Here is a 12926-nt window from a genome sequence, read left to right on the forward strand (position 1 = left end):
AGGATCACCATTTTAGATAATGCCACTCTACCTGTGACTGTTAAGAGGAAGCGTCCTCCAGAAGCTCATTTGCGACTTGATGGCTGTCACTGCACGACCCAGATTACCATCAAAGAGGTCAACTGGTTGACGTTAAATCTGGATACCCGAATACCGGAAGATATCAGCTTTCCATTGCACCTGCGAGCCAGCCAGTACATAACCCGGGTCCCTGGTATCTCCCCCAAAAGCATAAAGACAGGATTTATGGACATTTACCCTAAGTCCAGAGATAGCAGCAAAGTCGCACAAGATGTGCTCTAAGCGAACTGGGATAGCTCCCACATCTCTCAACGACTAGGAGGTTGTCTGCGTATAGCGAGACATGGTGCGTTGCATCACCTAGGGGTATTCCATCTCCCAGCGTTGCTAGCAAAGCCGCTGCCAGGGGCTCAATGGCAAACGCGAACAGGAGTGGGGACAACGGGCATCCCTGCCGGGTTCCCCTACATATCGGGGTGGCATCTGAGATGTATGGCCCTAGCCACACCCAGACTGTGGGATTTTTGTATAACAGGCCCACCATTTGCAGAAACTCCCAGCCCAACTCATATCGTAGAAGCACCGCCGCTCTATGCCAATCCCGCCCACTATCTGCTGCCATCGGAAAGAACCTCAGCAAATTCAACGACGTACTACATTTGGGTACAAAGCCACTTTGGTCAGTATGGACCAATTCGGGGACCACTGTCGCCAGACGTTCTGCCAACAACTTAGCAAAGATTTTGTAATCTGTATTTAGGAGCGCCAAAGGCCTGTATGATCCAAGGTTTTCGGGGTACCTCTCTGATTTGAGGAGAGACACCAGATAGGCCTCTCGCATGGACGGCGGCAGTGTGTTATCCGTCAGGGATGTGGAGTAGAGAGTATGCAGGCGTTGTTTCAAAACTTCCCGGTACGCCTTATAAAACTCAGCCTGCAGGCCATCCGGTCCTGGCGTCTTCCCAGATGCCATGGATCCGATCGCCTCCCCGATTTCTTCCAGAGTGAGGGGACTGTTAAGTGCCTCTTGATGCGCTCGAGGCTGTTAGTAACTGGATAGTTGCGAACAATCTCTCCAGTGCAGGCTCGGAGCAATGCCCCCCGGATTAGTATAGTTTTGTGTAATGGTCTGCCATCACTTTGTGTATTTCTTTTTGTGTGTATACTAGAGGGCCTTCTGGTGTGCGGATTGCTCTGATTGGGGCATGCCTACTCTGCATCAACAGCAAGGGCAAAAGTCGCCCGCCCTGTCCGCCTTGGCGTGTGTGCGAGCTGCATGGGCCGCGTAGTTGTGGCATCTTAATCTCTCCATAAGATCCGCATGTTGCGCCCTGAGATCCTCTAAGTGTCCTGACCGACCACTCCCACTCTCCCCTTCAACTTAGTATTGGAGTAATTGCGCTTCTATACGAGTGAGCGCCAAGGACAGTTGTTTACGCATATCCCTCGTGGCCCCGAGGCAGTGCCCCCTAATGGCAATTTTGTGGGCGTCCCATTCCACCAGTGCAGAGCTCGCCGTCCCTTCATTGTGTTCGAAATATTCCAGGACAGCTGACCCCAGGGATACATGGAAATCTGGATCCTCCAGTGCAGCAGTCTGAGGCGCCAGGTGGGTATGGGGGGCGGCCAGGATCCCAATTCAGTCTTAGCCGTAAAGGATTATGATCGGAGTGCGTCCTACCCAGGTATTCCGCCACTTCAACCAGGGGGACCAAGGACTGTGAGCCCACCACCCAATCCAACCGCACATGTAACCTGTGAACTGCAGAGTAATAAGAGTAAATTCGATCAGTGGGATGCAAGACGTGCCATATATCCAGTACTGCCCAACGTGACAACCAGTACCCAATTACTTGTGCGCTAGAAGCTGCCATAGCAGACCGAAGTGGCGGCAAGAAACTGTCCATGTGCACATCAAGGACCGAATTGAAGTCCCCTCCCAACAGCCAGGGCAGCCCAACGTAAGGTGACAGTGTTACGGATAATATCGCTAGGAACGAGGATTGATCTATGTTTGGGGCATATATGGAGCCTAATAATATCAGCTGGCCATTAAGCGTCTCTTTTACTAGGGTGTATCTGCCACCGGGATCTGTCACGGTGTCCTCGCAAGTGAATGGGGTGCCCGTCCTCACCCAGATTAGTGTGCCCCTCGCATGCGCGGAGTATGTTGTGCCATAGATGTGCCCTCTCCAATGCCTACGCAGTATGTCAAGTTCCGGCTGGGTCATATGTGTTTCCTGCAACAGGGCGACTGCAGCTGAGTAACGCTGGAGATACGCGAAAATGGAGCAGCGGCGCGCCGGTGTGTACATACCACGTATGTTCCATGTGATTATGTCCGCACGTGTCATGTCTGTTTATGGTGATCAACAGGGGCAGCAGGGATGGGGTATCTCGTGGGACGTGGAAACTAGGGGATTGCATGTTTACTTCTGAATGCTGCATCAGATAGAACAACATACAACAAACTAAGAACGTCCGAACATCTGGGGCGGTCATTTCGCAATGGCCGTCCAAACTTCTGTAACACTGACGGATCCTGAACTAGGGCAATATATTGCCTATTGGGGAGTGTGTGCTAGAGAGGTTATATGATAGCCTTCCCCTTTAGTGTCAGTGTGATCAGTGCGCCAAATACCAGAGCTCCAGAAGTGTCTCTTGGGACCGGCAGCATGTGAGCCTGTCAGCCCGGACAGTCGTATACACAACCTCCGGTGGAGCAGTGTTCTGCCCGCTGACAGGCTGCGTATTAAGGTATTGTCTCAATGGGAGGATCGTGTGATGTTTAACCCAAGCTAACCACCCCCACCAGCGTACCAGTCAGCAAGTCTATGCATTACAGCAAATAGTGTTCTACTTGTGTGAGCTGCTCACAATAAAGTGCATCGTGTCATTGCTTCATCCTATAATGCCATCAGCGGTTTGCGGGGTTACCACTGGCAGCGAAGGATCTTCCGAGATTAATGTGGATGGTGTCGAAGAGCCACTGGTCACCAGCATAGTCTGCCTGTAACAGTCTGCCCGGTCCTGGAGGTGTGGGGTTCCAAGGGTCGCCACAGCTTCCAGCGCATCTCGCCGTTCCTTTCTCATGTTGTCAGGGTTTGGGGCAGGGGCCCCCGGGTTACCTGCTGTCAGATGCCCCTTCCTCCGCCTTCGTCTCGTTTTCCGGCTCTGTGCATGGTCACCATCCGGGCCCAAGGGCTGCACTCCCGTCCACAATCCTGACTCTTCTAGCCAGTCCCACGCCTCCTCAGGAGAATCAAAGAAACGGGCCCCGTCTTTTGTGACCACACGTAGCCGGGTACAGCAGCGAATAAGGTAGCTCCAAGGATCGGAGTTGGCACTACACAGCCGTATAATTGCTCCTATGCCTCAGTACGAGAGCAGTGTAGTCTGGGAAAAGCATAACTTGACTGCCCCTCACTTAAAGGGAGCCTCAGTACGAGAGCAGTGTAGTCTGGGAAAAGCATAACTTGACTGCCCCTCACTTAAAGGGAGCCCATTTTGCATGTTTCACAGAGCACGGCATCAATATCTCTATAGTTGAGCAATTTAAATATGAACGGACGTGGCCTGGCTCCTAGTTGTGGCTTTTGCGCTGGTATGCTATGAGCCCTTTCCACCACAAACTGTCGGACAGAGCTCCCTGAGGTAGAAGATCGCACAACCATCTCTCTGTGAACTGTTCGGGGTTCTGCCTTATTCTTCCTCCGGTAAGCCCACCACGCAGATGTTCTTACGGCGTGAGCGCCCTTCCGCATCTTCCGCCCGGTCTTCCAGTATATGGACGCGGTCTATCAGATCCTGCAGTGCGGCAATGTGATTGTGCATCACGGGTTGGAGCTCCTTCAGAGTTTGGTCGTGCTCAGCAACTTTATCAGCCAACTTCCGGGGATCCTTGTCGATTCGGGCCTCCAGGGAGGTCCTAGTGTGATCCAGTGCAGCACCAATCCGCTCCACCGCTGCAAGGACGGAATCCATTTTGGCCGCCAGGGCTGTGGTTCCAGCATCTCCCCCTTAGTCCCCTGCACAGGATCAAGGCTGGTAGCACGCATGTGTCCTTGTTGTGTTTTGGCCCATCCCCAACTGCTGCGCTGTGGGCATTCGCAGGTTGCAAGAAGAGCGAACAACGTACCGGCGATAATGACTCAGCCAACTGGCCTTCACTCCAGAAGATTCCCTAGGAGAGTGGACAGGTAGGTGCTGTATGCGGCTGTCTCACCTCGTTGTACCCCTTACGGGGAGGACTCTAGGCACTAGACCGTGGAATCCGTGGATCGCTTCTGACAATTCTGTTCATCAATAGGAAAATATGCTCCGTCCGCCAGAAGTGTAAGCTCACTCAGGCCCAGTAGCGCTCGCTCCGCAGATCAAGGACAGTTCAGCCAGCAGCAAGTCTTTAGCAATCAGTGGTACAGCAGCAGTGGCATCCGAAAGTTGAGATAGCGTCCGTTACAACAGTTTCTCTCCACCAATGTCTCTAACACTCCTGCAGCTCAGCCAGCATCCAGTCTTTAGCAACCAGTGGCACAGCAGTAACGGTGTTCAAAAGATGGGATAATGGGCGCTACAACAGCCTCTCTCCACCAGTGCCTCTAACACTCCTCCAGTCTGTAGCGTGTCGCCGGCCTATTCAATCAAGTCAGAGGTCTTCATGGGGGCCCCCAAATGCCGCAGGGTCCCACCAGCACCAACCACAAATCCCAAACGCCGCCCACAGGTAACACCGCCTACGTTGTCACTTCCGTCTCCTCACCAGCGTGTCCCAGTCGCCCTTCTCCGGTGACTTCCACCCTCGCAGGCCGCTCCTCTAATTCCACTACAGGCCCTGTGCAACCCTCCAGACAACGGGGGCTGTCGCCTTGCCTCAGGCTATGCTTCTAAGACAGGAAGTGGCGTTTCAAATAGTCCCATCGGGCCCCCTATTTTCCCCACTCTCCAGTGTCCCTCAGAAGCTCCAGCCAGGTGGTTTATTCTGCATCAGAAGATTGTCTCCGAAGTGGGCCTTAGTGAAATTTGAGCTCTGATAAAGATACGTTACACTGGGGCCTGTTTCTAAATGCTCATTCACAACGTTGTGCAAGGATATCCTCATTTGGGGACTGTAGCACAAGCATGGGAACAGCTTTGCCATGCCCTTTACTGATGCGCCAACATTTTTTGTCTTCGTCAGCAGCCTGAGTAAAATGAGAGTGGTATCAAACTGTGCCATGTTTGCAGGATGAAGGACAAGGTTGGCTTCATCGGTCAGTTTGGCTACAGCAGAAATCTTTGTACAGTCTGCATCTTACACTGTAAAATCACAACGGGCGAGTCTGCTTGCCAATGTTCCAAGGTTAACAAAATGTAATACTACCGACTAGAGTAATGGTAAAACGTGTTGTGCTAAATTAAGTGTAACAGCAAAACAGTGGCAGCAAGAACTTTATGCAAAACGAGCTGCTTAATAAACATCTGCCAATCAATACTCATTATCACAAAAACTACACAACTGATCATATGGCAGTTAATTGTACTTATTGCATACTGCGCAACCATCACTTGTTTCTACAGGTTGTTGTGCCTCTGGAACCCTCTAAATGAATAGGTCACTGCTGCATCTACTCATAACTACAGACGTGCCAAGCACCTGTCTGAAGTTATGGCAGCTGCATGCTGTTGTCTATTAAAGCATGATCTAACATACCATAAGGTGTATTTGTAAAGCGCACGTTCCCCCAAAGGTACCTTGGCCCCAAATAACATATGTTTATTGTTACCCAACTCAATGGTACTCATTTTATCGACCTCAGAACGATGAAAGACTGAGTGGATCCCCAGGTGGATCTCCCAGGATTTTAACCTGTGACCGTGGGGTCAAACATGAGTTCCTACAGTGGACCCATTAGGCCACTAAGCCACCAGGCCCGGACTGGTTTGCTTCTCATGATGCACTAGCTTCACTGTTCAAAGTTCTTGCTCCTGAAGCCTCAAAGCAAAGCTGATCTCTTCCCCAGACCAGGGGAGTCAGGAAGGTCAGACGGAAAACGCCTAGGGAAAGAGCCATCATGCATGGTTGAGCCCTGATCATTCAGCAAATAAACCAGCGTCAGTTGACACCCCAAGAAAGGCCTCTGAATTTTGCGAAGTAGGTTTTGTATGGGGAGAAGGAGGAGAGTCATTTTGCCCTAACTTTTAAAATGTGTCCGTGCTGGTGCATTCCTTCTTTTTTATCCTCTCTAGATCAAGCGTGACACTTGCTTAACCCTACAGTGGTTGCCAATCAACAAAAACGTTATTCTACTGCAAAGTGCTATATATTGATTTCTACCTATTGCCCCCACCCCTCCCAGACTCAATAAGTTAATACGGATACCTTTGTTCATCGAGCAAGATATGGGTGAATGTGATGCTTAGGAAAATAAGGGGGGACCCTAACTTTTGAACTCACCCGTTATTGACTTTTCTCATATAGGAACATGTCTCAAATATGTGTATGCTTATTAAATACCAATTTTATGTGCCATTGCTTTTAACACAGAAGTACAGTTCATAAAATCTATATTGTTTCCCTCAGAAATATTTCCAAATATACCAGTGGTCCAAGTATAAATATGTATTTGCAAATGTGGCTAATTTGTTTATTAAAGATATAAAATATGACATATAACATTACATTACGCATTACAGGGCATCAATACTTATATTTCACTTTTTAAAATGGAGGCGATTGTCTGCCCCAATCACTATTAATCCATGTTCAGCATTTTTCAGGACACCATCAGTTTTTTGCTATCAATGCCTGACCTGAGCACAGTCTCTGTGAAGCCTGCCAGTGTTATCAGGCTCCAATAGTTTGGCACAAAAGATCAACAAACAGACCTTTTCAGAGGTTAAAGTGATCATGTCATCTTTTTCCCAACTCTTCAATTGCCCAAACAAAACCTTTGGCTCCTGAATGTTTGTCTCCCTATAGAATGAGAAACCTTTGGATTGAGCATGTCGCTTCGGTGTTGAACCACATGCACTTGGCAAATTTATGTTTTAACAACATTTGCTTAGCAAATAATAGTTTTTGGTTTTCTCATATGTACTGTTCTGCAAACAGATTTTGTTAACATATGATTCAGTAGTGTTGACAGTTACTAAGAAGCTGGTCTGAAACGCAGTGTAAATTGTGTAGACCAACCAGCCCACATCTCTTGGATCTACACGCCTGTCCCAACATTCCTAGGCTGTATGCCTCCAAAGGCATAAAGTCCCGCTTTCTCCACCCTTGCGCTGTTGTGGTCACTTACCTGTGATGGTGTTGACAACGGTGCGCAGAATTGTGGGGGGTTTAATGAGCTCCTTCAGGATATTTGACTCTGTGGCCAGTGGGAACCCGTTGTCCAGCATTTCCTCCAGCACCTCGTAAACAACCACAACATTATCCTTAATCACCACCTCCGAACACACGCCAAAATAATCCTGCAAGAGAGAGGACATCACTAGTAACGGCAAGTGAAAGCAAGGAGGGACAACAGGATAGCTAAAAACTGAGAGCGGGAGACAGTCCCAGGTGGGATTGTGTCAAAACGTATTTACCTAAAACAGGGGGCACAGTCAGAAAGCCAGGACCAATGAAGTGGGGATGCCATGTTCAAAAATCATAACCTAAGACAACCAAATTAAAAAGCTTCACGAGTAGTCTTTTTAACCTTTCACAAAGGATGGGATGGGCAGGCATCAACAGATGAAGAAAAGATGGATGATTCCCAGAGAGGAAAGGACACCTCCTTGAGAGGATCCCTGCAATTTCCTGACACTTTGTAACAGAACCAAAAGGAAGAAGGTCACAGAAGAACACAGGATGTGGTTCAGCACCATACAAACCAGACACTGTATATGGAGGTTTGGCCTGGCCTCCAGGGGAAGCTCCCAAGAAGCAAATCAGGTTTGATCAACCATCTTCATTTAGAAAGTGCTCTGAATAGAGTGTAAATTACAAGCACAATCCGACCATAGTAAGAGAGCTACGGGGTCTCGGCAATGCAGTCCAAGGGGAGGCTCCACGGACAAGGAAGCCAGAATAGTCTTACCCTGTGAAAGGGACACACTACTGTACGCTGCATGCAGTATGTCCTCACAGGTGGCACCACTTAAACATCAAAGCGGTCAATGCACACCACGTTAGCCCAAATAAAATTAAGAACCATGCTACCCAACCCACAATGTACACACAGTGGAAGTTAAGAACCCCTGGGGGGAGAGGCCATGGAGATCCCTAGGTAGTCGGGACTGTACACATTCTTATTTACCTCTCTGCTCTGAGCTCATCCTTCAAGGTGCTCCCCCTAAATAACACTTGGGGACAAGCATGTCCTGTCCTCACCGCACAAAAACCACTGCGGAGGACAACAATGCTCAAGGAGAAGATTCTTGGCAACCCCGAGTCAGAGCTCATCATGCAGCTGCCACCATGTATCTGGTGCAGCAGCTTTTAGTCCATGGGACTTTTTTGAAGAAGTGATAGCTGTGCACCAAATACACAGTAGAAATGTCCTGGTGGTCTTCACAGACGATCACCCCGTCTCGGATCCTGCTTCAAATGTTCAATTGCACTAAATCCCAAACTGATATCACCATCTCCATGATTCACCTGCCAAAACATGTGGCGGGTGAGTATCTGGCATCTAGGTGCCTTACAGCCCTAATGCGTTTTAAAGTATAATCACTTAACAGTCTGATACTACTTTCTAGATATATGAACTTACATTTGTAAATCAGTACACAAATTACAAATTTGTGAAATAGTTAATATGATCTGGGATTCTATATTCCTTCCTTGCGTTGTAAATGAATTTCTCACACTTATTAACCAATTATTTGCACATTCTGCAGAGGCCAAACCTGCGAAAGCCATGTGTATATGATGTCAAACAATTTGTCTGAGATGCATGTATGTGGCAGCAAGGACTAACATGGTTTGCAGTGTCTTCCGTGAAAGTAATGCGGTTCTTCTTTCTTGTGAATTTGCTAATAGAGTTTTCCTCTATGGTGCAGGTTTCTTCGTGGCTGTGCTTATATGTGGCATTTGGTCACCAGTCTTACTATATTTCTTCATTCTTCTTATTCTTTTTGGGCATGAGGGGTCGAGGGGGATCAGGACGTAACCCTGTTCATTCCCTGTATGTGACATTTTACTTTGTTGAATACATTTTCAGTGTATCGTTTGTTGTGGAATCTATCGTCAACATCAGTTGCTGCATTTCCAAAATCAGAATTCAGACTGTAAAGTATTCTTATTCTGATCATTTCTTTGTATGGAGTGTATTTTGGTGGGCCAGCCTGCTAATAGTGCTGCATCACATGGTGTTTCCTTTTCATTTATTCTGGCTTGTTTCATTGTGAACCAATAATTCTATATCAAGTGGGCGATGTGATAAAGAAAGGGGTACTACAATCCTTCCCTTCACTGCGACAGGAGTATGGGCTACATCGCTCCCAATATTTTAAATATATGCAATTGCGTCATGCCTGGAGGGCGGAGAGGGCTTTGACGGAGGCACTCCCTGAGTATGCTCCATTAGAGGGCCGCCTTTTGCAAGAACGGATCCCTGGGAAGGCAGTGTCCCTTAAGTATAAAATTATAATGAATAATGGACCAGATAAATTTGGGAGCCTCCGGGCCACGTGGGAGCGGGAGGTGGGGGACATGGATGACGTAGACTGGGGTGTGGTGTTGATGCATTCTAGGGAAGTAGGGATTAAATCACGCCTCAGATTGGTCCAGTTTACGATCCTTCATAGGACCTATTTTGATAGAGTGCGCCTACATAAAATGGGGAAGAGTGCCTGATCCATGTTGTTTGCACTGTGGTCATGATAGGGGGGACTTCATTCACACGATCTGGTCCTGTTCAAACATTCAAACCTATTGGTTGGAGGTCCTGTTAGAACTAGGGGAGGTGCTGGAGACTGCCATACCCTTAGACCCTAAGCGTGTGCTTCTGGGAATGACGAATGATGTAGATTTGACACGCCCATTGCTGATTTTTCTGGTGCTAGCCTTGGTGGTGGCCAAGAGAGACGTGGCCCGGAAGTGGGGGGCACCTGACGTACCACAGGTGGAGGAGGGGTATGGACCTATACATGGCGGCCGAAAGAGTCACATACAAAGCGAGAGGGTGCCCAAAGAAGTTTGGTAGGGTGTGGGGCAAATGGCGCCGGTACCATGGACTGGATGGTGGGCTTTGATATGACACGGAGGCATGAGCATATTGTCTCCATTGATCGGATATGGATAAGGGAACTGGAGCTAATATTATTGTGGACTTGGGCGAAAAATTTGGATGAACTATTGGAAATAAGAAACTGGGTCCTGGATCAAGTGATGGGAGGGGAGGGTGGGGGGTTGGGGGTGTGGAGGTCTTGCTCGATACTGACATGCTTGTTGTTTGTTTTTATGCTGCAAAAAGTCAATAAAAATGTTTTAAAAAAATAATAATCATTCTATATCAAGAAATCTCACTAGCTGTCTGTTGTAATCTGAAGTGAAGTGTTCTAGATGGGTGTGGAATTGTTGTAACTTTTCCTCAGTCTCTTCCTGTCCAAATGATCAGGATCTCACATATGTATCTTTCCCAAAACTAATTTGTTGGGGAGGGGTCTAAAGCCCAGAAATGCTTCATCTCATACCAACTCTAGAGCAAATTGGCATATGAGGGAGCAAACTGTGAGAAAATGGCAGTACCCTGCAAATGTTTGCACCACCAGTGTTCGTGCAGGGAGATATTGTTCTCTATTATCATCCTGATTATTTCCCATTGTACCCATTTATAGTCAGAGTAATTCACATATCTGGAACCCATGAAATGAGTTCCCATTGTTAATACATGTACATTGGCCTATAACGCCCATGGTGACCAGAGTTATGCAATGTAACAGGATAGATCATTAAAGGTGTGGAAAATGTTCTGTGTGCCCGGTATATATGATGGTAAGGTGGTAACATAAGGTCTTAAGCACACACCTATAAATGCATTTTTTTCTGTTGGGGAATCTATGCCAGAGATGATAGGTTTTCCTAGGAAAACAGATCCTCCTGTGTGTATTTTTTTGACAATTTGGGTGCATGTATATTTGGATTTGTGTGCAGTGAGGTATCTGTGTTCATCATTATTCAGCAGTGATGCGTAACTGACCTGATTTCAAGCTGTATGCTAAATGTTTTGACAATTTTAGGGATAGAGTTACTGTCTAAAATGTAATAGAATTCTGGCTCATTTAACGGTTACATTATTTAATTGTCATGGTCATAGTCCTCCGGGCTCATTGCAACCAGGTCACCTTCTTTGATTGCTTCACTTATGATCAGATCGCCAACAATCAGCAGTTTCTAAATAACCCTTCATTATCCTGAGGTGAGTTTATAATCTTCCAGTCACTGTTGGTCAACTTTTTGTTCTCTAGTTTCTTTAAATCCTTTAGTCAACATAGCTGCAAACTGGCAGTGGTGTTATGGGTGTACATTTGTGTTATAAACCTATAGCCCTAATTGCTTAGCCCTCAATTTTCAACTCTGTCAGTAATCTCCTCTTTGAGTCTGGGGCAGTGTCAATCGTGTCTTGTATTGTGTGTTTACTAATATCTTGTCCTTAGCCCTAACCGGATTACAAATATGTACAGATCAAGCTTACATGTATTATAGTAATATGCATTTATAGGGCAAAATCCAATTCCTTTTTTTTAACAACACAATCATGTCATCTGTTTAACATTTGTGTATCAAGTTAACCACTGAGATCTCTCTGTTCTCCACTATGTCATCAGTAGTCTGTTCAGGAAGGTGGGTCTGAAGGTAAAGTAGGGTGGTCTATGGATATCTGTGGGGTTGGTCCTGGACCACAAGAGTATCTGCATCCCATATTTAGCTCTTCCCCTTCCTGGGGCTTTATTTCACCTTCCGAACTTTAGTTTCCATCTCTTTTTTTCTCGCATTCCACCTGCGCCTAGCCACTATTCTTATCTTTTGACCACTTCTACAAAAAGGAGAAGAGAGGACCATGGAAAGTGAAGCAATTTATGACAATACGCCTCGTCTTGTTTCTCAGTGTCACTACTTGGAGACACAGAAGCTTTTATTCCTGACTGTTTTGTCTGCTTGGTTCCTAGTATGGGCTGGTTCCCTTTTAATTAATTCAGTAACCCTTTTTGCAAATATACATATCTGCTCCCTGCTTGGAATCTCGCTCATTACGCTTCAGTTTTGTATTTTTCATGTTTAATACCTTCCTGGAAGTTCTTAATAAAACTTCCAATTTCTCTTTTTTGAGGCTTCTGTTAGACATTTCAGCTTTGTTTTGGAAATCTCTTTCCGTTTATTGATGTCATGTTTTTTTTTTGCAGAGTTTTATATAGCGCGAACTTGACCCGCAACCGAATCGGGTATCATAGCGCTTTACATAGCACCAGTTACATTACATGAGGACACACATTCATTTTTGTTAGGCACGAGGAGATTAAGTGATTTGCCCAGAATCACAGGATGTTCAGCGTCGTTACCGAGGCTCGAACCCAGTCCCCCAGTTCCGAGGTAGGTCTAGTTTATGACACTGTAGGCAGTAGGGTGTCTGGTAAGCATGCACCCACCTTCTTACTTTCGTATTTGTTGAACAAATTGCACTGGGCATGGTTAAAAAGCCACAGTTGCCAAACCTCCATTAAGTCTATAAAACAGATGCATCCATATGCTCTTACTCTACTGGAAAGATAGGAATTTTTAGTGATGTGAAGCTGCATTTTGAAATGGAAGAAGTCTGCAGAGTATTCAAGTCACTGCCCCACAAAGAAGCCATTTCAGACTATTTTCCAGTGATGATTGCATTAACTTTCTACCAACCTCAGGTAAAGTTGCATTTTTAAAGTTTTAATTTGTTCAG

At 46.7% G+C, this 12926-nt stretch overlaps 1 protein-coding gene across 2 annotated transcripts in view; it reads right to left on the reverse strand.

Annotated features, from left to right (window-relative positions):
- Positions 1-12926, reverse strand: part of AP3M2 (adaptor related protein complex 3 subunit mu 2) — a 48878-nt gene that overhangs the window by 17545 nt on the left and 18407 nt on the right. For both annotated transcript variants that reach the window (XR_013602408.1, XM_078666231.1), the window contains exon 3: positions 7302-7473. Coding sequence is in view for 1 of the 2 variants with exons in the window: in XM_078666231.1 (XP_078522357.1) it covers positions 7302-7473 (172 nt within the window). In the remaining variant the exon portion in view is untranslated. The remainder of the gene's footprint in view (positions 1-7301; positions 7474-12926) is intronic.

Source organism: Lissotriton helveticus, chromosome 11, assembly GCF_964261635.1.
Source record: "Lissotriton helveticus chromosome 11, aLisHel1.1, whole genome shotgun sequence".
Classification (NCBI taxonomy): Eukaryota; Metazoa; Chordata; class Amphibia; order Caudata; family Salamandridae; genus Lissotriton; species Lissotriton helveticus.